The following is a 26221-nucleotide window of genomic DNA, read 5'->3' as shown; positions in this document are numbered from 1 at the left end:
ATAGTATGAAGCATTTCTCAATGGGTAGTTATGTGTAATGAACAATTGATATTTGTAAAGTTCTTACAACTTTTCTTGGGGGAGTACAAGAAATGCATAATGTTAGCAGTTATATGTAATAGTTTTAATGAGTTCTATATTATCAAGGACCTGTAGATAGAGTTGACTTGGAATGTAAGGACTTAAAATCTCTGAAAAAGTTCTCAGGAGATCAGAACATTTTCATTAACCTTCTTCAACTTGCCTCTTGGCTATCTTACTTAACATATATCAAAAATCCCCATATGTGTTTCTTGTTAAAGGGGATTCAGAACATTGTTCCAAACAGCAGGGAAGGAACAGGTTTAGAAGAACAATTAAATAGACTTTTAAAGTCCTTCCCTCAGTTCTTTCTCCTGCTGCTCATAGGGCTATGGAAGAGTCCCATGGTGATAGAAAAAAGCAAGAATGTATGAAACTATACTTTCTTCTCCAGCACAGAAACATCATGAGAACAGTAATGCTCCTCACCAACATGATTGTTCATAGGTTTTGGGAACTGTATAAAGTTGAACCATTTTTGCCCTGTCACAGAAATGACTACACAGCTACTCCTTTATATTTCACTCCACGTCCACTAATGAGGTCCAGGTTGAAGAGCAAGTTAATTGAACTATGGCTATTCATCTTGAGTATTTTCTAATTTTATGCCAAGGGGTACATAACCTTGCTGGGGGCTAGGTGGCCAGGTGGGGGTAGGTGGTCAGAGTGAGTTCTGGCCAGAGATGGCAGATTTGGACTACTATGTTTCAAAGCCGTCATCTCCTATTGGGCCTCATTGAAATTTGCATGTGCTCCTTATGTACTCAGACTGCATTTGTTCATTCTCTACAAAAGAAAGGTAAGCTTTAAGGAAATGCATTTCTAAATCTCAAACTCCCTAAAACTGATCTCCTTGAGACAGTGCCTAAGGTTATAAATTCTGCCTCTACCTTCTAACAATTCCCACTTTACAAAATGTCCAAGAAACAATATTCCTTGAACTTCTTTGTCAACTCCATCATCTGCCTATTATGTACAGTGTCCCCTTTTTTTGTATTCATTTTAGTTACTTGACAGGAGAGTCAATTTTGACATATTTATACAAACAGGTAGTGAGTATATCTTATTCTAATTAGGATCCCAGTCTTGTGAGTGTATTCACTCTGGGAGAGCCCCGCAAAAGTAAATCAGAGAAGTCCTGAAGACAGTGGTAAGGCACATTATTGCATCAGTAACAAGTTCATTGTAAAGCCAGTGAATTCTGTGTCATCGAATTAGAACTCAGAGATAAGAGATGTTGTCTTATAGAGGACAGATTTAGCACATTAATATAAACAGTGTTTTGATTTCCCTAACATGTACCATACTTTGGGTTAAACAAGGTTCTTTGTGTGAATGAATAACATATGTTTTATACTCATTTGATAAGACCAGGAAAAGTGTTATCAGTATACTTTTCAGATATTGAGAAATTGAATGAATCTAATACTGGGTTACAAACCCCTTTGCAAATCAGGCATTTTCCAATTCATTGCTTTAAAAGAAATTGAAAGAGGAACTAATCGAGTTGTCAGCAGTGAGATCATTAAAATAATTTTTGAAATTATATTCCTATGTGATATTTTTGCCATATGTCTTGGAAGGCATCCGAAGAATTGTCATTGTTACACAAAAATTTTATTTCCATGTCTGTGCTTATGTGAAAAGGTTTCTCTAAAAGCAAAAATAGGAATAGAATTGATCCTAAACTCTCTAATTCTAGCAGTAGGTGGTATTTTTATTAATGATATAAAAAGGCTTATCAGTGTAATTAAGAGCTACATTTACAGTAAAAAGTAACTTTGATATGTTTAATTATTACTTAAAAGCTGCAATATATTTTTGTTTTTTTTATCAATTTTACGTTTGTAATGATAACTCATTTTTAAAGCAAATATTATTACTTGGAAGTTTATGGTTATAGGACATAAAATAAATTTAGATTTCAATATCTCTATAGTTTTTGTTGCAAATCAATATGATAGGTGATCAATAAAAGATTTTCATAAAATATATCCTCCAGGGAACATATAATGGAAATTCAATTTTTTATTCAAGTTTAAAAGGAAACAATGAACATTTTATGACTTTTAAAGAACAATTTTATGATGTATTTTGAAAGAGGATAATCATGGTATTTAAATTTCATTAAACACACAGATGTTCACATATACACACACATACACAGGAATTCTGTGACTTTTTAATTTTAAAATGAGAATATTCTCTACAGGCTGAAAAATAGATCCTTTCAAACTACAATTTAAATGAATTTTATGTCAATTTACACATGTGCAAAGGGATACATAGCTAACCAATTAAAAATTTAAAAAATATTTGCATATAGGTTTTATGCGATACCTAAGACTGGCAGGTGAGCCCCTTTGTCGTGCCCCAATTTATCATCTACTTCCAGGCTTGCCCATTACTGGAATTCTACTATTAGAACTGCATTCTTTAGGAGTAGTTATTCTAGTTATTCAAACAGGGATTTGGTCTTTATGAAAATAAAATCACCCTTACAAAGCTTATCCATTAACTCCTATCAGGCATTGACAACTGAGAGGGAATGAATTCATTATTCTTTTTTATTTTTCCCTCAGAAATGTTTTTGAAAGTAAGGAGCAAGGAAGATTCATTAGGATTTTAGTTTTTATAAAGAAAATGTAAGATCGATATAAAACTGAGCACAAAGGAACACTAGGGTCCAGTGTATGGAGGCACACCTTATACCAGTGTTGTATCTGTGATGGTGGGGAAGACTCATTCTATGGTTCCTAAATTATCAGGTTCCAATAGTGAATGCAAATGGGCCTCCAAAACTCACCTCACTGATCTGAAACTTACCTGGAAGTGATTCAGAATTAGATTTATAACCAGAGTGTTCATAGGAATATGAGCATGTGATTCTATTTCAGGTAAGAAGCAAACCAACACAAGCTTTATACATGTGAACAGATGTCTATGAAATAAGAACTTTAGGGTACTGCAAGTTGATAAGGAGGAAAAGACTAGATTGATTTTTGTGATCTTTGTATTACACACGTATATTATTCACTTTGTGTTGTTCACATGTTTAAACATTCCTTTCATGCTATTATAGTTTGGAAAAATAGAAAATGAATTTAGTAAAGAACAGTTTATCCTTACCACACTATGATAGTGCCACCCCTTATGAAAGCCACTCCATCCCTCCTTCACAGTCATCTGTACTTGTGGAGGGACAGGTGAGCTGAGATGAAAAAAACCTTAGTGAATGGAAGCTAGCATTATTTTTATCCCTTCAACCAACCGAGAGAGGACCTTGCTTCAACCCTTCCCCTAAAAGCTGTCTTTTTTGGTGTTCCAAGACCATTACCTGGGTCACTCAGGTAATGTCAGGTTGGTTCTGTTGCCAGTGCCTGCTTGGTGGTATTTTTCTGTCTCTCTGAACCTTGCCCGAATGATCTCTGCTGCAGGTTGAGTAATAGGGCAGATATAGTGAGTCAAGGCCTTTTTGTTCCCTGTTTCACCTGGAGGTCCCAGGTTTACTTCCCTCCTCTCTGTGCTAGCTCATCATTACTGCTATTTGTCATTGCACAGACCCATACACAGCCATGGGTAGCAAGTAGGCACACCAGCGCCCTTCACAGCATACCCAATTTTATAAAGGAGTATTTTCTCCTGTTTCTATTTTCATGTTCAAAATTCCTACGGCACATCTGCAAATGTTCTTCGCCACCTGCAGGTACATTTATGTCTGCATGAGGGTTGATAGCCTGCAGGTCATCCATATCAACAAGCAAATTCCATTTGCATTTATAACCTGGGATGGCTGGGCAGAGTAGGTGAGGTTGACTCTCTACTTTGAGAATAACATTGTTTTCCCTCTCAACTGGGCATGGGGAAGAGTACATAAAGGAAGGGATACACTATCGATAGTTTCCGTGTTCCCTCACCCAAAATCTTGAAACAGTCATGACTTTCTCAGAAAATATTGGCTTTCCAAGGTGAATTTTACAATCCATGTTATAAATTGTAGTTCACAGGCTTTGGGAAGCTTAGGGGTGCAAGGAGATTATCAACACCTAGGAGGTCTGGAGGTAAATAAGTTCAAGTTTTGATTAACTACAAGTGAAATATTTGCTTTGTGGATTATCTGTGACCTATTTGAAATACTGATCCACTTTCTCACCCCTGTGCCTCTGGGCTATTTCTCCCACAAGGTGGTAAATGTGCTCATGAAGTATAAACTAATTTTCATAAAAGCCTAAGGGGAAAATAAGAGGGAAATCAAATGTGCAATGAAGATATTCACTTAATATGTTCCTAAATCAAATAGAAATGATTTTGCATCATTTGTTCTTCAGGATGATTTAAACCTCTCTCACCTTATACTTAGGATTTTTTATAAATAATTGATCATTTCCCTTTAGCACTGTTATGTGGATTCATTTACTCCTTGAGGTACACCACCACATTGATAATATAATTTCTTTTCATCTCTCTCTCTCTCCCTTCTTCCTCCCTCTTTCCCCATCCTGTCCCCATGTCACTCACAGGTGTACCATAGATGATCGGGTCACTCGGGTGGCCTGGCTAAATCGCAGCACAATCCTCTATGCTGGCAATGACAAGTGGTCCATAGACCCTCGTGTGATCATCCTAGTCAACACACCGACCCAGTATAGCATCATGATCCAAAACGTGGATGTGTATGATGAAGGCCCATATACCTGCTCTGTTCAGACAGACAATCATCCCAAAACTTCCAGGGTCCACCTCATAGTGCAAGGTAAGTCACACCTGGACCAGGGGGTTGATCTTCCCTTCAGTGATGGAGGGAAAGAGGGATCTTAGTCTTTGTTCTGTAATGTTTAAAGGCACAAAGTTCACTTTTCTTTGTTGAATACATAGATCAAGAACTGGATATCTTTTGAAAATTTTAAAATTTTGTTTCTAGTCCTACCCTTCTCATCAGTAAGTGTATTCCATGTACCAGTTAAACTCTCTTTAAGTAACTCAGCATGCTGGAGATGGGGCAAGAGATATTCAATAGTAGATAAATACAGTACTACTCAAGACACATTTTATTGCCTTTCTGAGAATTATTTTATAATAAAAGGCTAATGTTGATGTGAAATCATGTGACTTTATTTTTGCATAGCTGCCAGTTGTGCATATTCTGAGTGGGAAGGAAGGTCCTCCCTGGCATTGCTGCTATGTTTAGACTTTTACTTCTACAGTGGAGCCTAGAGCAAGAAGGGTATTAGTCAGAATACTTCCATGTCAATGATGGAAACAAATTCATGTAATTAAAAAGATATGGGATGGGTGAGAATGCTTAACATCTACTCTTATTCTCTTTTAATAAATCTGAGTCATCATTACCCTATATTCATGTATGATTGCACAAATAGTGTGACTCTACATTCTGTACAACCAGAAAAAGGAAAAGTTGTACTCCATTTGTTTACAGTGAATCAAAATGCATTCTGTTGTCATGTGTAACTATATAGAACAATAAAAGAATGTGAAAAAGTATGTTATAATCATTTTTAAAAAATCTTGGTATAGCTCAGACCTAGTATCATGTTTGCTTTCTGAAATAGCTTTAAATTTAAGTTACATTTTATAGCTTAAAAAAACAAAAAGATGTCAGAATTTCAGATATAAGATAGTAAATATTAAGAATTAAAAATACATGCAGATAAGCGTTTCTGAGAATTATCGAACCCCTTTGAGGCAAGGCAGTAATCCAAATCAACTTATTTTGGAATGACCCAATTGTCATCACTATGCAAATAATTTTCTGAGATACTATCTTATGATAGGAATTGAGTTCCAAGCACACAATTTCCATCACCCAGAGACACATCCTTCCTCCACCAAATGAGAGGTTTAGATGGCTCTTTCTCTGAGTATCCTTGGTTCGCATCTTTGGGATGTACACTGAACTTCTAGACAGGATCTTCTTTTGTAATTTACTTTTTAACAATTTCCTTTTATAAGATTACATCTTCCAATGAGTCAATAGGCTTTTTCCCTTAAGATTATGAAATATTTATCACATCTTTGCTTAACTAAAAGATTTCCTCACCTCTGCTTTTTAAAAAATATGATGCTATTTATTTCAGTTGGTTTCATGCAGAGAGATTGATTAGGGATGAGCATCTATTCATGCTGGATCACTTTCACAATTCAGAATGTCAATTTCTTTTCTTTGAACAGAGCAGTTCTTTGCTAGCACAGCATCCAGGTCTGCCTCTGTGAGACATTTGTAATGGATGTGTTGGACCAGAGGTTTTTCTGCTGCAACTTCTGTTCCCTCACAGTTCCTGGGACTGCCATATTGCTGAAGCTTGGCTTCCATCCATCCTGAGTCCTGCTCTCACTCCCACATGCTTTTAGATACTCACAGAAGCTACCATATGACAGATACCTCTAGCTGATACTTATGTGCATTCTCCATACATGTCCCACTCAGGAGAATGTCTGGGAAATGATCACTGTTTGGGAGCTACAAGACTGCCTGCCATCTGGAAATAAAGACAATGGTCACATCTGCTAAATCTCGAAGGTTGGGGAAGGCACTTGGTGGGATAGTCATCAGAGATGAACTGGAATGTCTGCAGAATGTTTCTGGGGGGGTGTAGAAAATGGCAGTGAGTTCTTGCTACCCCACCTGCCACCTGGACTTGGTTCCATAGAAGTTGAGATTCTCAGCATCGGAAATGACATCTCAGTGGCATCTCTGAGACCTGGACAACAAAGTTGTTTTCACATTCAGGAAATGTGGCACTGAAATAGAAAATAACTGTCAGACGCTGTACAGAAACAGACTCAAATAAAACAAGGCTATTCCTTTTTAAGGAATGAGACAGACCCTGTAAGCAAGTCAAAGTCAATACAGCCACAAAGAGTTTGTGGTGCTGGGGTTTGGGGGATGATAATCTTTATTATGCACTTTAAGTAGTTCTTTGGATAGTAAAGAGGAAGCCTATGGTCCCTCTCTGGAGGCTTCCTAGCCTCTGGTCAGAAAGAATGTGAAGATGGATGAAATGCAGGGTAGCAGCTTCTTCTACCAAAGGTCAGCTTCTCACAGTCTCCACAGTCCAGATTCATCCCTGTTTGACTCTGGCCATCTGAGGCAACCTATGAAACCCAAATGCAAACATCAGGGTGAGTGGAGGTGGAAGGGGAGGCTCTGTTTTAGGAACACTAAACAGAAGGGTCTTTCTACTTTCAAAGAGGCAACAGAGAAGGAGTTTGGAAGCTGTGCTCTCTTCTGTCTTAGTTAGCAATGTGCCAATGTGTTCTTACTTTAGAAACCAATTGAATTACTGGGATGGATGTAGAGACCACACTGCTCATTGAGAAAGAAGTCCAAGCATTCTCCTTCCTCCCAGGAGTTATCAGCTTTTGTCCAGTCTATAGATTAATTTTTCAGACTTAGTGTTAGTTCAGGTTAGATAAAGATAATGAAAGTTTCCTAATCCTCTTAAAGAAGATTTATCTGACTGAGTAGAAAGCTTTTGGAATACAATAAGGTGTGTATAAAACTGAGGCCTAATCTTGCCTTTAATTTTGAACTGCTGATGGGTATTGATTTTGCAATGAGAAAAACTGAAAAATTTCCGAGCTGCAACTTGTCAGTTTTTTTTAAAAAAAGTGTTTATTTATCTTCTGTTCATTTAAGAATATTAATATCTCACAACTTCTGCCAAACAGGTGCCATTAGCATGAGGAGACCATTCCCACAGGACTCCCAGCTTTATTTTCTTTTTCCTTCTATGTATGGAACTGAGAGATACTCTGTCACTAACTTCAGTGCCTTTGCCACATATCTGATGGAATTGATTTCCAAGTCCATCCCCTTGCAAGAAGCTGTCTTCATTAAAATCTGATCACTGACACCTGAGGTACATCTTCGCCACTGAAAGCTTCATTTCAAGTCACCATGCGAGCATGTGTGGTAATGTGGTTAGAATGCATGCACGGGTGTTAAGGAAACCCAGAAAAGGGGGACTGCCACGGCGGTCAGGTCATTCAGAGTAGGAAAGTTCATCGGCATTTGTCTGGAATGAGCTGAAGCTGGAGGAACAAGGGTAGGCTACAGGTTGTTCCCTTCATCTCCGTGCTATGACAAGAGTGGACTGTAGGTCTACCTGTAGAAATAGAGAAGTGATTAAGAGAGATTCTCCTGAGAAAATGGAGAGCATTAATCCTAAGGCCTGTAAAGAAGACAAATTAAATGACATTACCCATATTTTTGAGTTTGGGATAATGGCCATCTTGGTAGCAACTGGGGATATTGAATACTGTGCACTCAGAAAGAACAATTTTTGGCCTACTGGGTTTAGAAATAAAGGAAACACAGGCATCACATAGGTATTATGGAATAAGGGCCCAGGTTTCACTTGACACTGGAAAGGGTGTGTTTGAGATTCAGCATGAATTTACTAGTTTGAATGTAGATACACTTCTGAGGTCAGCTATTTCTAGAGAATAGCAAGGATCGTAATTTATTTATACCTATCCCCAGCACTTAGCATGCTGTATGAGGCATCATAGGCACACAGCAAATGTTTGTTTATAAGATAAGCAGAAGAACGAATTGATTTAGCCACTATGATGTTACACAGGAACAGTGATAGGGACACTTTTGCCAGCAAGCAGGGGTGGGGGAATGAGTCTGACATTGTCCCCATGACTTGGTGTTGACAGCATTTGGGTAAGTTCCCCATAAGGAAGGGGGTCTTGAATGTGATGAGTAAGGAGATGTATTACAACAGGGATATCATGAAATTCATGCATTTATTTAGTACTAACAAGACGGTCACAATCTCTGTCTCATTTGACCCTCACAACAAGCCCTCGGAGGCTAGAGTGCACTGAATATTCTCTCCATTTGCAAATTAGATAACCACAGCTCTCAGAGGTTAGAAGACCCTCCAGAGCCCCCAGTGAGTAAGTAGCAGAGTAAGGTCTTGAACTACAGCCATATGACTCCAAGACTAGTGTCTTTCCAGCACACTCCAATGCCTCCTCTGCCAACCATGTCCAGTTACCTCTCTGCTGCAGATTGATAGAAAATTCCCAGGTTTTCTGTGAATTCTTGTCTTTTTTTCTTTCTCTTTTTGATGCTGTTGACAATGCATTGTGCCAACAGAAATTAAAAGCAAATCTCAAAAAAGAGAATTAGCAATAGGGTAAGACTCCAAAGCTACCATAAATAGTATAGAGGCTGACAGAAAGAGAAGAAGATAATTAATTTTCTAGTAGCTTATCCCTCCAGGGATACACATTTTAAATGTTTCCACTTTATCCTGTGTAAGTACTGAAAACTCTGGCCCTTTTGAGGATCCAGGATCTAATTGTCATTCTAATCATCATTATCTCTTCAGCCTTCTGAAACTACCCAGAGATCTGTGCACGCCTGTGGTGTGTTGCTGTGTCTGGTGTTTGTTAGGGAGGGCCAGATGCAATGGGAAGGCTGAGTCTGTCTTTGCTCCTCTAATGTTGATATTCTCAATCTACTCTCTTGGCTAGGTTAGAAATCTATTTACTGTGAGATATTTTCTTTCATGGAGTGGACAGCTTTTATGAAGTCCAATTTTATTTGGAGGGTTAAAATGATGAATTATTATAAATTCTCACATATGAGACTCCACAGCAAGGTTATATACTTTCTATATAGGTGGAAGACTTTGAGTCTTCAGTCGAGAGTCAATTCAGGGGGAGACTCCTTGTTATGCCAAGTTTAGTTTAGCATGTTAAGAAGTCTTATTTCTTAACCAGCCCACATACCTAAATTTCCCTGAGTACTAGCCAACCTCTGCATTGGCACATTAAATATAATAAGCCTTATCTCAGTAGATCCTTACATATAGCCTACAAAATATACATCATCTTCACATCTTTAAGAAACAGAAACTGAGGCATAGAAAGATTGAAACTTAGTCAGAGATAATAGAGCTACCAAGTGCTTTAAATTCACTTTATCCAATCGGGTTAAGTTTTTGGCATGAGGAAAAAAGCTATTAAAATACAGTCAATGAGGCACTTTACATGCATTATCTCTTTGGATTATTCTTCACAAAAGCCCTGGAAGACAGAGCAGAAAGTCCCCACTTCATAAGACAAGAAGTTGAGATGTAGAGAGATGAGAATGGAAGAGTTAGACTGGCTAGAAAGTAAGCAGGTACCTTCTTAACGCCAGATGTTTTTACTCTGTATCCAAGCAGGACATGTTACCTGTACCATATTGCTAATTCAGACATAAGTGGTTTGACAGGTAAATGCTCCCATATGTAAGTAAAAACACAAAAGTTCTAGATTGCTACTGAGAAGAGAGGAAATCAAGGAGACAGTTTTGTGGTGGGGGCAGCAGGAGCCTGCACGGAGCGTTCATAGCAGGGTGAGGGAGACAGAATCTCAGGATTTTTCTTTAGGGAATTAACTATTTTCAACTTTTCTTTGGTAACAAATCTCTTTTTCTCAGTTATTTCCACCTCTTCTCCCAAATATTAGAGAGTCATTTAAATTAACATGTGTAATTATGAGCTTAAAGAAAAGCAACTAGTCGACCTGAAATAAATTTAATTTATTCAGCCTCTATTTTAAATTATAATCACACTTGTTCTTCACAGAGGCTGGGTGGAAGAATGGAAGAGAACGTGTTCGGGCATGAGAAAGTTCAGTCCATAGCCTGAGCTCCACTCTGAGTATCTTGGGCTTGTGTCTTCAGGACATTGCTTTGCTGGGCTTCTTTTCCTGGGATGAAGAATAGAATTTAATATAATTGGTTTTCTTTATGTGTATATGTGCATACTTTAATCCTGTTGTGTGTGCATGTGTGTGTGTGTGTGTGTGTGTGTGTGTGTGTGTGTGTATGTGTGTGTATTTCCACTTGGAAATAAGATTCTGAAAAGGGTCTCTAAGCTGCAAATTTGATGTATGTGTACAAGTAAATTAGCACACAAGCAAAATAATTAAAGAACTCCTCTAGGTTTCATTTTCATGATTTTGAATAGAAGGATTGAATTGATAGTATGGAAGTCCCTTCTAGGTATTCCAATTTATTACTTTTTTAAAATTTATTTTTATTGTAAACAAATGGTATACATCTTGTTTCTCTGTTTTTACATGAAATAGAGGCATACAATTTGTGTAATCATACATTTACCTAGGGTAATAGTTTTTGATTCATTCTGTTATTTTCGATTTATTACTTTTAAACATAATTTGTATTGGAAATTTTTATGTAACCAGGATCTTCTATCCTCTGTATTTTCAACATTACCCACTGATGGAGCAATGAGAAAGTTGACCTTAATCTCTTTCCTATTTGAATTTTTTCTAGAGTCCTAAGGAGTTGCTAACATTACTAGTTAGAGGTGACTGAGCATTTTTGACCTTTTTGATTATTGAAGTTGGAAAAATAAGATATTCGTCCTTCCCCATTCCTCTCTTACATTTGTAAGCTCCACAACTTACACCACTGTTTTTACTTTGTGTGTGTGTGTGTGTGTGTGTGTGTGTGACAGATAAATACAGATTTATCTGTCCATCGTTTCATACATCCATCCATACATACATACATTCCTCCATCCTTTATTGAAGGGTTTGTATAACTAAGGAAGCAACCACAACATAGAAGGAATCAAAAATGCCCTTGCTGTCTTCAGAATACCTTCTGCATCCAATACAACAAAATATCTTGAGACTCTCCCTTCATAAGAAGGTCATCCCCCTGCAGGTTCCCTCCATGCCTGCTCTGTTCTCTGGCCCTCAGGTAGAATGAGACCCACATTCTTGCAATCTGGGCAACCATCTTTCCCAGATCTCATATGGTTCTGCTCAGCTATTATCTGAATTTGACACCTCCTGTAGCTAGCACAGAATTGATGTTCACTGCCACCAAATCTCCTGGGTTGTGATACCTTTCATGATATGATGTATGGTTGGTGACAACACAGTTCAAAACACATTTATAAAGAAGATGATTTCTCCTTTCATAAGCCATCTTCTCCCATTACTGTAAGGAGAAATGTAAGGTTGTTCTGCTCTACTTAGGAATGAAGTCCATTATATACACACACACACACACACACAAGTTTTCACAGGTCCCATGGCTATTTCTTCTGTGACTTGAATTCCAACCCACCTTCCACTAAACATGTAGGTTCAGCCACCATCTGAAAAAGAAATGAGGGAACATACTTATTTTATAAAATGTATAGTCTGTTGATAGTAAGGCCAAGAAAAGATGATATTTTCCAAGGCGAACAACACCAAAACAAAATTTGGTATTTGATAAATTCCTTGCCATGACTGACAGTGACTGGCCCTATCTGCCAAGAGGATAGCCCTTCTGTTTGAGAGTCCTGGCTTGGAAATTGGGTGGGCTTGATTTGAGAAAAGGCAGAGATTTTCTTCAACTGATCCAAGAAGGTGCTGACAGAGATTTGGAGATAAATATAGAAGCCAGAAAGAGAAGGCTGGGTCAGTCATCTGCCTTCTTTGCAATAGAATTAAATAAACAGGATAGTCATAATAAAGCTTATTCCCAAAATCATCACTGAGGTATAGATGAAGGAGAAAATGAAATGTCTATTAAAGTTCCGCTCAATTTGCATGGTGATCTGCGCTTATTTCCTAAGCCAGTCTGCCTAGTAGATCTGATAAATACAGCAATCTATTCCCACATGTTCCTGTGGCTATGAACAGAGGAGCAATTGTACCTTAGAAGAAGGGTAAATTAGTAAATGTCTACAAAGTCTTCTAATGTCTAGATGAAAGTTCAGCATGACACTCATTTTGTAACATATGTAATGTATCATTATACTGTCAACAGTAGTATATGACTATAGTAACAGTCACATAGTATACTTTGCCATCCGCAAGTTTAGTTAGTCATAGATTAACATCAAGACAAACTGAATGCAGGGTAGTCATGTTTTCCTACATGTTGCAAGTATACACGTATTTGGAGAATTTGACTTTCATGCTTAAACATAATGTCTTAACAACAATAACTATTCATAAATCTTATTTTGGCTTTTCACAAAGATATTGAAACCCCTTTGGCTATTCTTTCACTAATAATAGTTCTCTCTAGGTAGAGAAATTGAAGAGCAACAGAAGTGAAGTAAGATTATCATAGGAAAGTATTTGAGGGTTTATTTTTTTAATTTATTTTTTACAAACTGCATTTTGATTCATTTCTTAAATAATCACAAACCATGGCAATCATTTTATAGATATCACCCAAATCCATTTTCAATGTTTATTTGCTTTGTTGTATTAGGGATCAAACCCAGGGCTTCCCTCCTGGTGGGCAAGTGATTTACCACTGCGCTAACTCCCAAATTCCATTCATATTTTCCACTTAGCCCCCAGAAGTTAGGATTTATTTTTCTAACTTTCTCACTCATCTCTTTTTCCCTCCTTCCCCTTCCCCTTCATCAATGTCTTCTTCTTTTGCTTGCTCTCCTTCCCCTTCTCCTTTTCCTTCTCCTCTCCCTCCTTCTCCCCTCTTTCTTCTCTCTCTTTCTCTCTCTCCTCTCTCCGTGCCAGGGATTGAAACTTGCAGCACTTTACCACTGTCCTTTTTTGTCCCAATTATTTTATTGGTGCATTATAGTTTTACGTAATAGTGGGACTTGTTGCACATTTGTACATGCACACAATATCACAATATGATTTGGTCACTATCACTCCCCAGTAATTACACCCTCTCCCCTTCTCCCACCCCTGATCCCTGTCCTCCACTTTACTAATCTTCTTTTGACTTTATGAGATTCCAATATGCACACCTTTTTTTTTTTTTTTTCCCTCTCTAGCTTCCATGTAAGGGAGAAAACATAGGGACCTTGGCCTTCTGGGTGTGGCTTATTTCACTTAATATAACGAGCTCATGTTCCATTCATTTTTCTGAAAATAACAATTTAATTTTTCTTTATGGCTGATTAAAATTCCACTGAGTTTATATACCACATTTTCTTTATCCATGCGTCCATTGGTGGACACCTAGACTGGTTCCATATTTTGGCTATTTTGAATGGTGCTGCTGTAAACATGGGTATACATGTATCACTACAGTGTACTGTTCAGTGCCTTTTTTTTCCCCATTACTTTTTTATTAGGACAGTGTTCTGCGAAGTTTCTGAGGCTGGCCTCAAACTTGTGATTCTCCTGCCTCAGACTTTGAATTCAGTGTGCTTTATGGGCATGCACCACTGACTGCACTTGGTCATTTTCTGAACTTTTTGAATGAGGAAACTGAGGCTTAGAAAGACTAAGGAAATTGTCCTAGGCCACCAGGTAATAAATAAAGAGCTTGAGCTCAGTTCAGTCTACAATGTAAACCTTCCTTCCGGCCCTATGCTGACATTCCATACCTTTTAAATGAACAGGTTCAGACTGACACATAAGTAAGTTCTCCTTGTCTGGTTATCTCTGTGTAGCGCATTTCTGCTAGTTTCTTTTCAGTCAAGATTTGTCCACCTTAGCCAGTCACAGTGGCATATACCTCTAATCTCTGAGACTCTGGAAGCTGAGGCAGGGGATTGCAAGGTCAAGACCAACCACAACAACCCTGGGTTCAATCTCTGGTAATAAAAAAAAAAAAAAAAAAAAAAAAAAAAAAAAAAAAAAAGATTTGCCCATCTTAAATCTTTTACTCTCCTTCCATTTTATTTATCTGAGTAATTATACATTCTGTCTTATCAGCTGTTAATATCAGCTCTACATTCCCAGTCCTTAATTTCTTCCCTAATTCTATTCTCTTTTTTCTGATTCTGTCCTGAGCTCCTCATTCTGTGTACCACAGGGTTATCTTAACATGATCTACACTAAATTTGTCTTCTTGACTCCAACCTTCTCCTCCTCTTCTAATTCCCATTCCCATTCATGGAAACACCAGCTTCCTATAAAACCTCAGCTTAAGCTGTGATTCTTGTTTCTCTTTTGCTTCTCGTTTAAAGCACATGCCATGTCCAATAAAATCATTCTCTTTCTTTCTGTTCCCACGACTACTATCATCAAGTGCAGAATCTCATTCTCTACTGGCTTTGCACAGTCACAACCTAATTGACACCCCATCCTCAGTCCCTCCTTATAATTCATTTTAACAATGTTGCTTAAGTATTACTGAGGCATACATCTGATCATGTCTCTTCTCCTCACTCGTGATTTTAAAAACATATTTCTTATTTTTAATTGACACAGTAATTGTGCATATTTATGGGGTGCAATGTGACATTTCAGTATATGTAAACAATGTGCAATGATCAGATCAATGTAATTGGCATATCCATCACCTCTGACATTTATCATTTCTTTGTGTTGGGAACATTCAAAATCCTTTGGACTAGCTATTGTGAAATATGGGATTAATTGTTAGTGACTCTCTTACAATAATAAAATTGTCAAAATCTGTTAGATCATTTTTCTAGACACTGAACGACCCAAGGCCAATCCTGCTCCTTCAGACTTTGTATTTCTCCATTTTTGCATTGCATACAACATCCAGTTGCATTTATCTTTGTAGAGCCCATCATTTCCAATGTCCTTGGTTATTTTCCATTTCTTACACAATTCATCTGTGAATTCAAATATTCTTCTTTTCTCTGGATTTCCAAATCCTACATAAGGCAGCACTGCCCAATAGACTTTTCTGTCATGATGGAAATATTCTACATTTGTCCTCTTCACCATGATAGATGTCAGTTACACATGGCTATTGTGAGGCTGAGCTGTAGCTAGTACAAATGTGGGACTGAATTATCAGTTTTATTTAATTTTAATTAACTTGAAATAGTCACATATAGCTAGTGGCTATTGCATTGCACAAGACAGTTACAGAGTTGCTAAATTATCCAAGCTGGTGGATTTCTTTGAAATTCTACTTGCTATTTTACCTGCTTTATAATACCTGTAGCAGAAGCTGCTGCTGGCATCTCCTCCCCTCCTCTTCCTCTTCCTCCTCCTCCTCCTCCTTCTTCTTCTTTTATTTTATAAATTTCAGTTATTACTCAATCTAACTCTCTTTTCCCCCTAGATCGTAATTTCCTTGAAGGCAAGAGCCAGAGATAAGTCCATAGTTTTTCATATGGCACAGCAATATGAATAGCAATATTCAGGGATAGCAAACAGGGATAGCAGTCTGAATTAGCATGGCCACACGAATAGCTCTTTAAGACATTTACATTACGTTTTGCCAATCTAGAACAATAATAGCAAAGTATCCAAATATGTTTTTATTAATATTTTCTACAAAATTGAGAAAAAATGTACACCATTCTTAGGAGAGAATAGGCACCTCAAAGAGAGACTTTACTGGGAGAAATATTGGAGATAAATGGAGACCATATCACAAAAAGTAACGTACAGCTTGGATTTATTCCCTTTGCTTCACTGTGCTTAGGATAGATTGCTGTACACTCTAGGCATCAAAAATATATCTGTTGAATAAAGAAGTTCTTAGTGAAACCTGTAAAAAGAGACTATAATTTAGACCTTCTGGGGAAAATTTCCTTCAGTGGTGTTGGAAATCACCACAAACTAGGTGCTCCCAGTGGCAGCCCTGGCAGGTGAATGGGAAGTGCAAGAACCCAGGCTGCTGCAATCAACTTAATGGGATGGATTATGTGCTCTGATTGGCCAGTGAGCAGACATTAATGACCGGTTAGCAACTGTGTTCAGGTCAATTAATTTATATTTGTATTTTGCAAACTAAAAGTTGCCCTGTTAGATTATTGATTCTTTGTCCCTGTATTCAATTTGTTTTTAATTGCACCATTGCTGGGCCAAGCCCTCCCTCCTGGCAAGCTGGCAATAAATCTGCCACCATCTCAACAATCAACAATAAATGTGTCTCTTCATGTCATTATTAATAGGTCTCTTGGATTGGTTCATTACCACGGTTAACAGTTTATAAGAGCTGGATGGCATACTGCCAGGAGGATTCTTTTCCCAAGGGCTATTCTGTCATGATGGGATTGATGTTCTCAGGCCTGCATGTATCTGAGAAAAGGGGTCTAGGCTTTAATTTAATATTGCTGGGATTCAAGCTACCTAATCCTCTTTTTATCTTAAACAGCTTTAGAAGAAGATGTGGCAGAAATTCAGATTCTACCCTCTCTTCCGATTCTTCTTCTTTCTTCTCATTTCTCTTTCCCTTTTTTTAGTCTTAATTCCTTCTTAATTTCTGTTTGGATAGATTCTTCCCCTCCAAAGCCAACACAACAGCTACTTGGGTGATGTACAGTCACCAGGCAAGTGAGCCATGCATCCTCTGGGAGTCGGGAGTTTCATTGTGGGGTTTTTGTTAGTTGAAAGCAGGGGGAGTTCCTTATGTCTGATGTATGAATGGTGATTAATGAAGCTACAGAAATACAGAACTCAGGATCCCACTTAAACTGAGGTCAGTACTGGAAAAGAATAAGCTTTATCTTACACTACAGATAATCATGAACTATATAATTGTTATTGGCTCTTTTAGTTATTAGAATTTTTAAGAGGGAAGCACAGATTGTAAATGAATTTATAGACTGGTAGAAGAGATCCTCTGTGTCTCAGAAATGCCAAACGATAAATCAAAATGGAACTGAGTCTTGTCTGAAAACCCCTCTGTGACCTGGGATCTGATCTCAGTGTGGAATGTGTATCACCTCCAAATCACAAATTGTTCAAGGACAAAAAACTTGGTCTTCAGTGACAAAGTTAATATTCAATATTTTGATCCAGGATAGAGATTTTTGTACTTTATTATTATCAAAAATTTCACAGTCCTTGGCACATGGCTCTCCAAAAAAGTTAACACTGAGCTTGTTCAATACAGATGTGTGGGAGAGTTTGATGCTGGATGCTACTTTTGATAAGAGTATAAAGAACCCAGGACTGCAGAGAAAAGGAGGGGTGGCATTGGAAGATTTAGCAAGGAAGCTGACAAGAGTAATGAGATGGAAGAAGAACCTGAAGATGCCTGCAGAGGACCACAGAGCTACAAATGGAGGACGTGATTAAAAATGAAGAAAGCAGAGAAAGGAGGAGAATGGTCAACAGAAGGGGAAACAAAAGATTGGCACTGTTAACCCATGGCCCACTGTTTTGTGATCACCTTCCTGGGCGGAAACAAGAATCTACTCCACCCACCAAGAGATAAAACAGATGACTTTGAGCCAAACAAGAAATGAACACTGAATCCTCATCAAAGCTTTCTACAGAGGTTTTATTTTCCTGAAGAACAGTGCTTCCATCAATATGACCTTATATTAAGAAACAAAATCTTAGAGACCTTTGCATTAGCACATGTTTAAGGGTTCACTACTACATACTAAATGAAATCTCTCTGTTTCGATCTGATATCACATCCAAAATAAAATAAAATTTAAATCTCTTCCTCAGTTTTAAGAGGAAAAAGAAAAAAAGTAGCTCTGGCCACAGCACACACATCCCCTAGTGCCTACTTTGAAGACCCCATCCATGCGAGTGTTAAATGACAAGCCCTGAGCCCTGACCATGGCTAATCCAAAGCACCAACAACTATTAACAGAATCAGAGAAGGCAAAATAGCTACTTGAGGAATAAAGCTTCCTAGTCCTTGGTTCTGCAACAGCAGGGTGGAAAGTGAGGGGACAAGAAAATCAAAGTCCCTTTAAAAAAAAATTATCACACATAGAGGCAAAATGTCCCCACAGCAGGAAAGAAAGTGGAAAACACACCAAATCAATCACCTTAAAAATAAGGCTTAAAATCTTCTACTGCATAAGATGTAGGTGGGGAGGGAAGAATGGGCCCAACAGCTTGAAAATGTTTTATTAAACTGCATGCTGACTGCCACGGCACATACAGGAAAATGCAATTAAGGTCAGGCCATTAAAAAGACGCCCAAGGATAGCTCTGAGAAAGACCAGGGGGCAATCAGCAGGAGCCCAGGCAACTTTCAAAGGAAACTCACTTTGAAAAAGTGCCAGGCAGGAGGTAGAAGCACCACACACCCAAAAGCCCTGCAGTGAGATGCTGCCAGAAGAGGTAACGGTGGAAGCTGAGAGGGGAGAAGAGGCAGAGGTGAGAAGGTCTTCAAATGGAACATGAACAGGTTCTGACCAACATCAGAAGTCTGGCTCTGTCCATGTCAACTGCAGTGGTCTTGACTCCTATTTTGGCTTATATATTCATAATGAATACACATGTTTAGGAGTTTATGATATGTCAAATCCAAAGGTGCTTCATCATTATACAGGGCTCAGTTCACTGAGTCGGTTAGACCTAGGTGTCTCTGAGACAGAGCACCCCCCGCCCCCCGCCTCTCCACAAGTTTCTATCTGGGTGTTGCCTGCTGATTATGGATTGGCAGATGTGGAGTACACAAGCTGCCTGTTCAGTGAAGGGACCAATGAACAACTTGTTTCCCCATTAAGAGATTCAGAACAGAGGGTCCACTTATGTTGACAGATGTGAACAGATGTCACCCTCTTTGTGGTCTTCACCAATGTACTCAGCTAGCCAAGAGGAGTCCAAGGTGATAGTGGCCATGTTACAGTTCAGATCTTGATTACCCTCCAAAGGGCCATGTGGAGATGGCTTAGTGCCCAGTCTGGTACTCTCAAGAGGTGGTGGAAACGTTAAGACATGGGACCTAGCATGATGTTTTAGGTCACTGAGTGTATGTCCTCAAAGGGGATTGTGGGATCCCATTCTTCTCCTCTTCCTCTTACTCCTTGGTTATGAGGTAAGCAGCTTTTGCTCTGCTGCATGCTTCCTCTATGGTGTATTGTTTAGTTACAGGCCAAGAACAACCGCCGCTTGATCAAAAACTGTGTGCCAAAATAACACTTTATAAGTTGATTATTTCAGGTATTTGTTTTATTGACTAAAAAGTGAAGAGCCCAGACCATTACCCTCTCCCTGACCTTCAAGGTATCTCAGTGTCACCCTCCTGGCTGCCTGGTGCAGGGTCCTCCTATCAATATCTGGACCTGCTGTTTGAGCTCAGGCCTTCAAAGTTCCAAAACTCTAGGAATGATTCTGTCATACTAGTAGGACATACTATAATGTAACCATAGTGATACTTGTGTGACTTCCCTTTCAAAACACACACTCCACAAGGATGGGGACAAAGTCGTTACCTCTGTGTGGACAAAAATATTTGTCTCCAGTATCCTAGGATTAACATGTACTAAATGTACAAAAATGCTCATTCAATGGGCTGGTGAGTCATGCGTAGTCAATAAATGTTTAGTTATAAATGGGATGAAAACATTTGTTTAAAAGCAGAAACAAATTGATTTAGGCATATACATATATACATGTATATATGCAAAAATAATCTAGAATCACATATTACATAAATGTTGCTGTAGAGTATGGATAGTGTTACCTTAGAATCTTTCCTTACTAAACTGTGAGCCAATTCTTTTTTGTTTTCTTTTACTTGACATATAATTATTGTACATATTTTTGGTGTACATGCATGCTTTAATACGTGTGTAATGATCAAATCATGGAGATTAGCATATTCATTATCTCATATACTCACCACCATTTCTTTAAGGGAAAAGCATCCAAAAATGCCTTCTAGGTATTTTGAAACATGTAACATATTGTTAACTCTCATCACTCTGCAATGAAGTAGAACAACAGAACTTACTTTTCCTATCTACCCGTAATATTGTACTATTGGTCAGTCTCTCCCCATTCTCTCTTCCCTTTACAAGACTCTGGCTACCACTATTCTACTCTCAACTTGTATGAGATATCAACTTTTTACAATTCTGCACGTGAATGAGATCATAGAATTTTTATCTTTCCATGCCTGGCTTATTTCACTTAACATAATTCTCGATTCAGGAGCAGTAAAGACATACTCTTGTGCTAATTCCAGGACTTCCAATTCTTTCTTCCATCACAGAAAGCCACGCACCAATATTTACAATCCCACTGACACTACTCATTGCTTTTTGTTAGAGATAATGTGTTCATCATAGAGGGTTTTCAGTGTGTTTTCAATGCTCAGGCTTTAGGGTATCCATCCTGCTTTCCTCCTGTCCACTTTCTGCTACAGAGTTCTGTGAGATACTGGCAGGAAAATTCTGCCAGTATGAACAGATTTTTGTAAGGTTTAGAAGAAACATCAACTACCAAGTACCTATTGTGGGTGTAGCAAGAGTGATTTTATAGACTTCTCTAACGTTAGAAAGGGGAACCAATATCTGGATATTATGCAACTTGGAACATGCTCCCATTTCCCTCAAAAGCTATTGCCTTGCAGTGATTTCCTGTCTCTTGTGAGTAAATGGTCCCCAGGCTCCAGTCACTGTGGATAAAAAGGGATGGTAGAGCCAGCTTGGCAGAGCTTTGCTTCTTATTCATGTCTTGCTTATTTACGCAAGAGTTCTGCTTACCTGTTCTTCGCTACTTTACCACTTTATAAGGTTATCTGTTTCCCTCTCTTCTCCTACCAGTTTCTTTATCTTTCTCCCTCTAAATAGGCAATGCTCAACTTTTCAACAAAGAAGGCCTCTTTGCAAGGTCTGAGGGCCAACTAACTTTGCCAAAGCATTTGCATTTAGTTGGTCTATAAACATGATGATTATGCAAAGTTCTACTCTTAGTAGTGAAACGATTGTTTGGATTTATGAACAACTTTAAGTTCCATACAAAACAACTAGGTAAGAGGGACTGTAATGATTGCTTTTCCAGAGCAGAATGCCTGAATATGATTCATGGTAATGAGTAATGGGCCCAGGTGTCAGAGGGATAGCTCCAAGTAGCAAAGTCATCCAGCTGGGCTTCTGCCTCACTGGCTCTCATATCTCCCTGAGTGTCACCTTGCACATAGTTAGGAGAAAAGTTGGGCTACGGCTTCTCAGTTTCTGGCAAGCTGCTGGAGCTTTCTCCTCGGTGAATCTGTTTCCTAGATGCCTTAGCTCTCTTTTAGTAAATTCAGCTCATCTCTTTGGTAAAATGGGTCTTCAGACCACCAGTTAAGCTTCTCTTTCCTTCTGTGTTCAAAAGGTACTGGGTCCCATCCCTGTTTTGTTTCTTTTCAGCAATGCGGTGCCCTTAGGTGGCATCATTTTGCAAGCATCCTCTAAATTGCAAGAGTCTAGAGCTCCCTTTGTAGAAAATAATCACACAGTTAAAAGATGTGTTGGGGTGAGTTAAAATATCTAGAAAATGACTCCAATATTCATTACTTGTGCTCATTGAGGAACAAAGATTAACTTTTCAGTATCTATTGCATGCCATATAAGACGAAGGTGTAGTGGTTTGTCAAATTCGTTCCTTGTCTGAAGTTCTAGATTTTTATTCTTGAGAGTAGACTTTTTTGTACATTATTTTTTAACAAATGGAAAAATAATAAACATTTTATTTATAAATATACAAGTATGTGATATGTAGATTGAGAGCACAGTTTATCAATTATCTCACATGTTTATTTATCAAATATTTGTTAATATCTACCATGTGGCCAGGTGTGGTGGCACATGCTTGTGATTCCAGTGACTTGGGGCGCGGAGGCAGGATGATCACAAGTTCAAGGCTAGCTTCAGCAACTTAGTAAGACCCTAAGTAACTTAGTGAGACTCTGTCTCAAAACAAAAAAATAAATAACACTGGGGATGTGGCTCAGTGGTTAAGCACCCATGGGTTCAATCCCTGCTACCAAAAAAAATTATTATGTGAAAATATATTCACTGAGAATTCAGTGATCATCATCCCTGTGTTAAGCTCTTTACCACACACCAAGGGTAATGTAAAGAACCATCATCCGCCTTCAAAGGATTTTTGTCTACACCTTCTCATACTGTATGTTAAGCACTTGGAGGACAGATTGGTTGTGTCCACCTGAGTCCCTGAAGTGTGCCATATGGATGATAGATCACAATAGCGTTTGCTTAATAGAATTAAATTGAATTCCACTATAATGTTTGCCCTTATTTTTATATTTTTAATGGCAAGCAAGGACATCGGCAATGAAGAAGGTAATTGCAATTATTGAGTCTTTTTCATTGAAAGTGAAAAACACTTTTACTTTCAGAAATGCTGCTTCAGAAGAATGATTGAACTATTAATTTAGTTTTCCCCTAAACATCCTAAGATAACTCTGGGTAGTTCTATTCCAGCTGGATACCCACCCACTTCTTAAGAAATCAATTAAACTATCTATTTATTTATGCTGTTAGCAACTGTGGAGTGTGTGGAGAAAAGTTCAAGGAAATTTTCATTCTTGAGAGGGGAAAATATATATATATATATTCATAAAATAATTAACAAAATTTCTTTAACTGAAAAAGAAGTCAAACACATTATGACCTGCTCATGTCTATTTGCTTTCCAAATAGGCTGACTGGACAGTTTCTCCTGAATGCCTTAAGGATACCTGAAGTCAACATCTCCAGAATTGAGCTCAAATCCAGACTATAACCAGTGTTCCTCGCCCAGTGATTAGAAACTCCATGTATCTAGGACCATGACCCAGAAGTATGAACATTTTTCTGGACATCACCCTTCTCTTCTGTCCCTTTAGCCAGTCACTGTCTTTGTAGGCTGCCTTATCAAAATACCACAGTATGAGTGGCTTAACCAGCATTAATTTTCACATAGTCTGGAGGCTGGTCGTCCAGAATAAAGGTGCTGGAAGTTAGTTTCTGGTGAGAGCATTCACTCTGGCCTGATATCAATGCCTTCTTTCTATGTCTTCACATGGCCTTTTCTCTCTGCATGCAGAAACAGAGATCAATCTGTGGGGTTCCTTACACTTCCTAAAAAGACACAATTCCTATCAAATTAGGGAACCAACACTATGACCTCATTAGACTTCAGCTACCTCCTTTAAGGCTCCATCTCTAAATATCATTACAGTGGGGGTTAGGGCTTCCATATTTTGGGTAACACAATTCAGTCCATAAGGGGTGCCGCATAAAGTAAGTCAAACATTTAACAGTGCAGATTTTAGTGGCTTAATGCAATTAAACGCTACTGCTTGTTCATATGATCCAATCTTAAGTGCAGAGAACGAAGGGACAGACAGGTTCCATGCAGTCATTCAGAAATGAGCGTTCATGGAGGCTCTGCCATGTTCAAAACATGGTGACATGGTGACAATATCAACTTTGGTCATAGACATGAAGCAGGCCAATTGAGAGTAAATAAAGTCTGAAGAAAACTAGTAGTTTTTTTTTTTTTTTTTTTTTTGAGGGGTGAGATTTTGTTTGTTTCTTTGTTTTATTATTGGCCACGTTTTCTAACCAAAGGAACACGTCACTACATTCCTTTGATTTAACTCACTGACAGTCTGGAACATATAGTCTAGCTGTGTAAACAAGAGGAAAAACTTAGGGACTAAAGAGTTTATTATTGGTAGTATGATAATAATAATAATAATTATAATAATAATAATAATAATTAGTATTATTATTATTATTATTTGGTGCTGGGGATGAACCTAGGGGCAATTACCATTGAGCCACATCCCTGGTTTATATATATATATATAAAATACACAAAAATATATAATATAAATATATATTATATATATATATATATACATAGTTGTTATTTGTTTGGTTTTTTTGAGACAAGTTCTCACTAAGTTGCTAGGGCCTTGCTAAGTTGCTGAGGTTGGCTTGCTTTGAACTCACAATTCTCCTGCCTCAGTCTTCTAAGCCACAGGAATTACCTGGCAAATTAAGGTTTTGGTGAATAGCTTGCCTATTGCTGTCATACTAACTACTATTCTTTAAAAATATTTCCCAAGTCTATCCATTCTTACTACTCAACACTTTGGTGCAGGATACCATTGTCATTCTTGTAAATTACTGCAAAACTATTTATTCATATCTACTTTTGAGTATTGCTTTTATTTTAGTAAAACACATATAGTGAAGTTTGCTAATTTAATCATGTCTAAGTGTACAATTCCATGGCTTTAAGTATATTCACAGTACTTGGAAAGTATCCCCACTATCCATCCCCAGAACTTTCCAATCATCTTAACCTCTGTACCTGTTAAATGATACCTCTCCATCTTTTCATTGTCCCGTCCTCTGGTAACCACTTCACATCTTAGCAACCTCCAATTGCCCCTGCAAACAGATTGCCATCCTTAAAAAGTCTAATGATTTAATCACTGTCCATGTGCACCTCCCAAACACACAACTCTATTGTCTAGAACTTCATTGCTTCTAGTAAAGACTATGACCTCCCTTTTGATGGCCTTCAATCTTCAGAGTTGTGACTCACAGCTGCCTCTCTGGCTGATATAAAGGAAACAGCCCCTGCATATTCTGTACTCTCACTGGCCAAAGTGGTCATTTTTCTAAGTGTCCTGTTTCTCAAGCCCCCTCCTTCCTCAACATCTATACATTTGTTGTTTCACCTTTAATGCTTTACAAACCCCATTCACCTAGTTAACTGTTAATCTTTTTCAGATCTCATCTCATCTTTCACTTCCTTGCCAATGTATTCTCTCCCTTTCCCAAGATGACCAAAGCTGATTCTGATAGGCTTCTCTCTTCCTTTTCAAAGCACTTGTTCTATTATTGCCTATATTTTCCTAATTTTTGAGCAAACATCTCTCCCTACTGGACTCAACTTTTGTAAAGGCAGAGCTTGAGCTGTTTATGTTCGCTGTGTTGTTCCTAGGACCAAACTTAGTGCCTAGTGTTTAATAGGCACTTGATGAATAAATTATGACTGAACAGATGAATGCTAACAGCACCAGGAAGGGTTGCAATCAGAGCTACACAGAAGATGGCTCGGAAGAAAAGAATATGAAAACAACCGTAAAAATAGCCTAAAACAAAGAGGAATATGCTCCCCTTTGAGTGAAGCAGCATAATTAGTCATTTTATTATTTATTCATTGAGCATCAAATCCATTTAATATGCCACCTATAAAAAATCTTAGTGATAATGGTATAATAGTCAGGATATCATTGACAAGAACAGTCTCTTAATTTTAGAGCATGCCTGTTTTGAAGGAAAGGGCAAGAAAAACCAATATCATTGAATGGTAAACACTGGATAAGAAATTCCATATGATAGCATATTTGTTATTACTTTTTCCTTAATAAGGTATTGCTGACATTTCTGCTATGTCCTTGAGAGCTTTAACAAGAAATGAATCTGAGTCTGAGGCATAGAATAATACATTGAAATTCACATGT

The 26221-nt window shown here is 38.0% G+C and overlaps 1 protein-coding gene across 3 annotated transcripts in view; it reads left to right on the top strand.

Annotated features, from left to right (window-relative positions):
• OPCML (opioid binding protein/cell adhesion molecule like) overlaps positions 1 to 26221 on the top strand; it is a 1129326-nt gene that overhangs the window by 873954 nt on the left and 229151 nt on the right. For all 3 annotated transcript variants that reach the window (XM_079104603.1, XM_079104604.1, XM_079104602.1), the window contains one exon: positions 4602 to 4834. In XM_079104603.1, coding sequence (XP_078960729.1) covers positions 4602 to 4834 — 233 coding nt within the window. The remainder of the gene's footprint in view (positions 1 to 4601; positions 4835 to 26221) is intronic.

This window comes from Sciurus vulgaris, assembly GCF_902686455.1.
Source record: "Sciurus vulgaris genome assembly, chromosome: 11".
NCBI classification, from domain to species: domain Eukaryota; kingdom Metazoa; phylum Chordata; class Mammalia; order Rodentia; family Sciuridae; genus Sciurus; species Sciurus vulgaris.
Note: the sequence above shows the minus strand (reverse complement) of the source record. Positions and strands in the feature narration are given on the sequence as shown.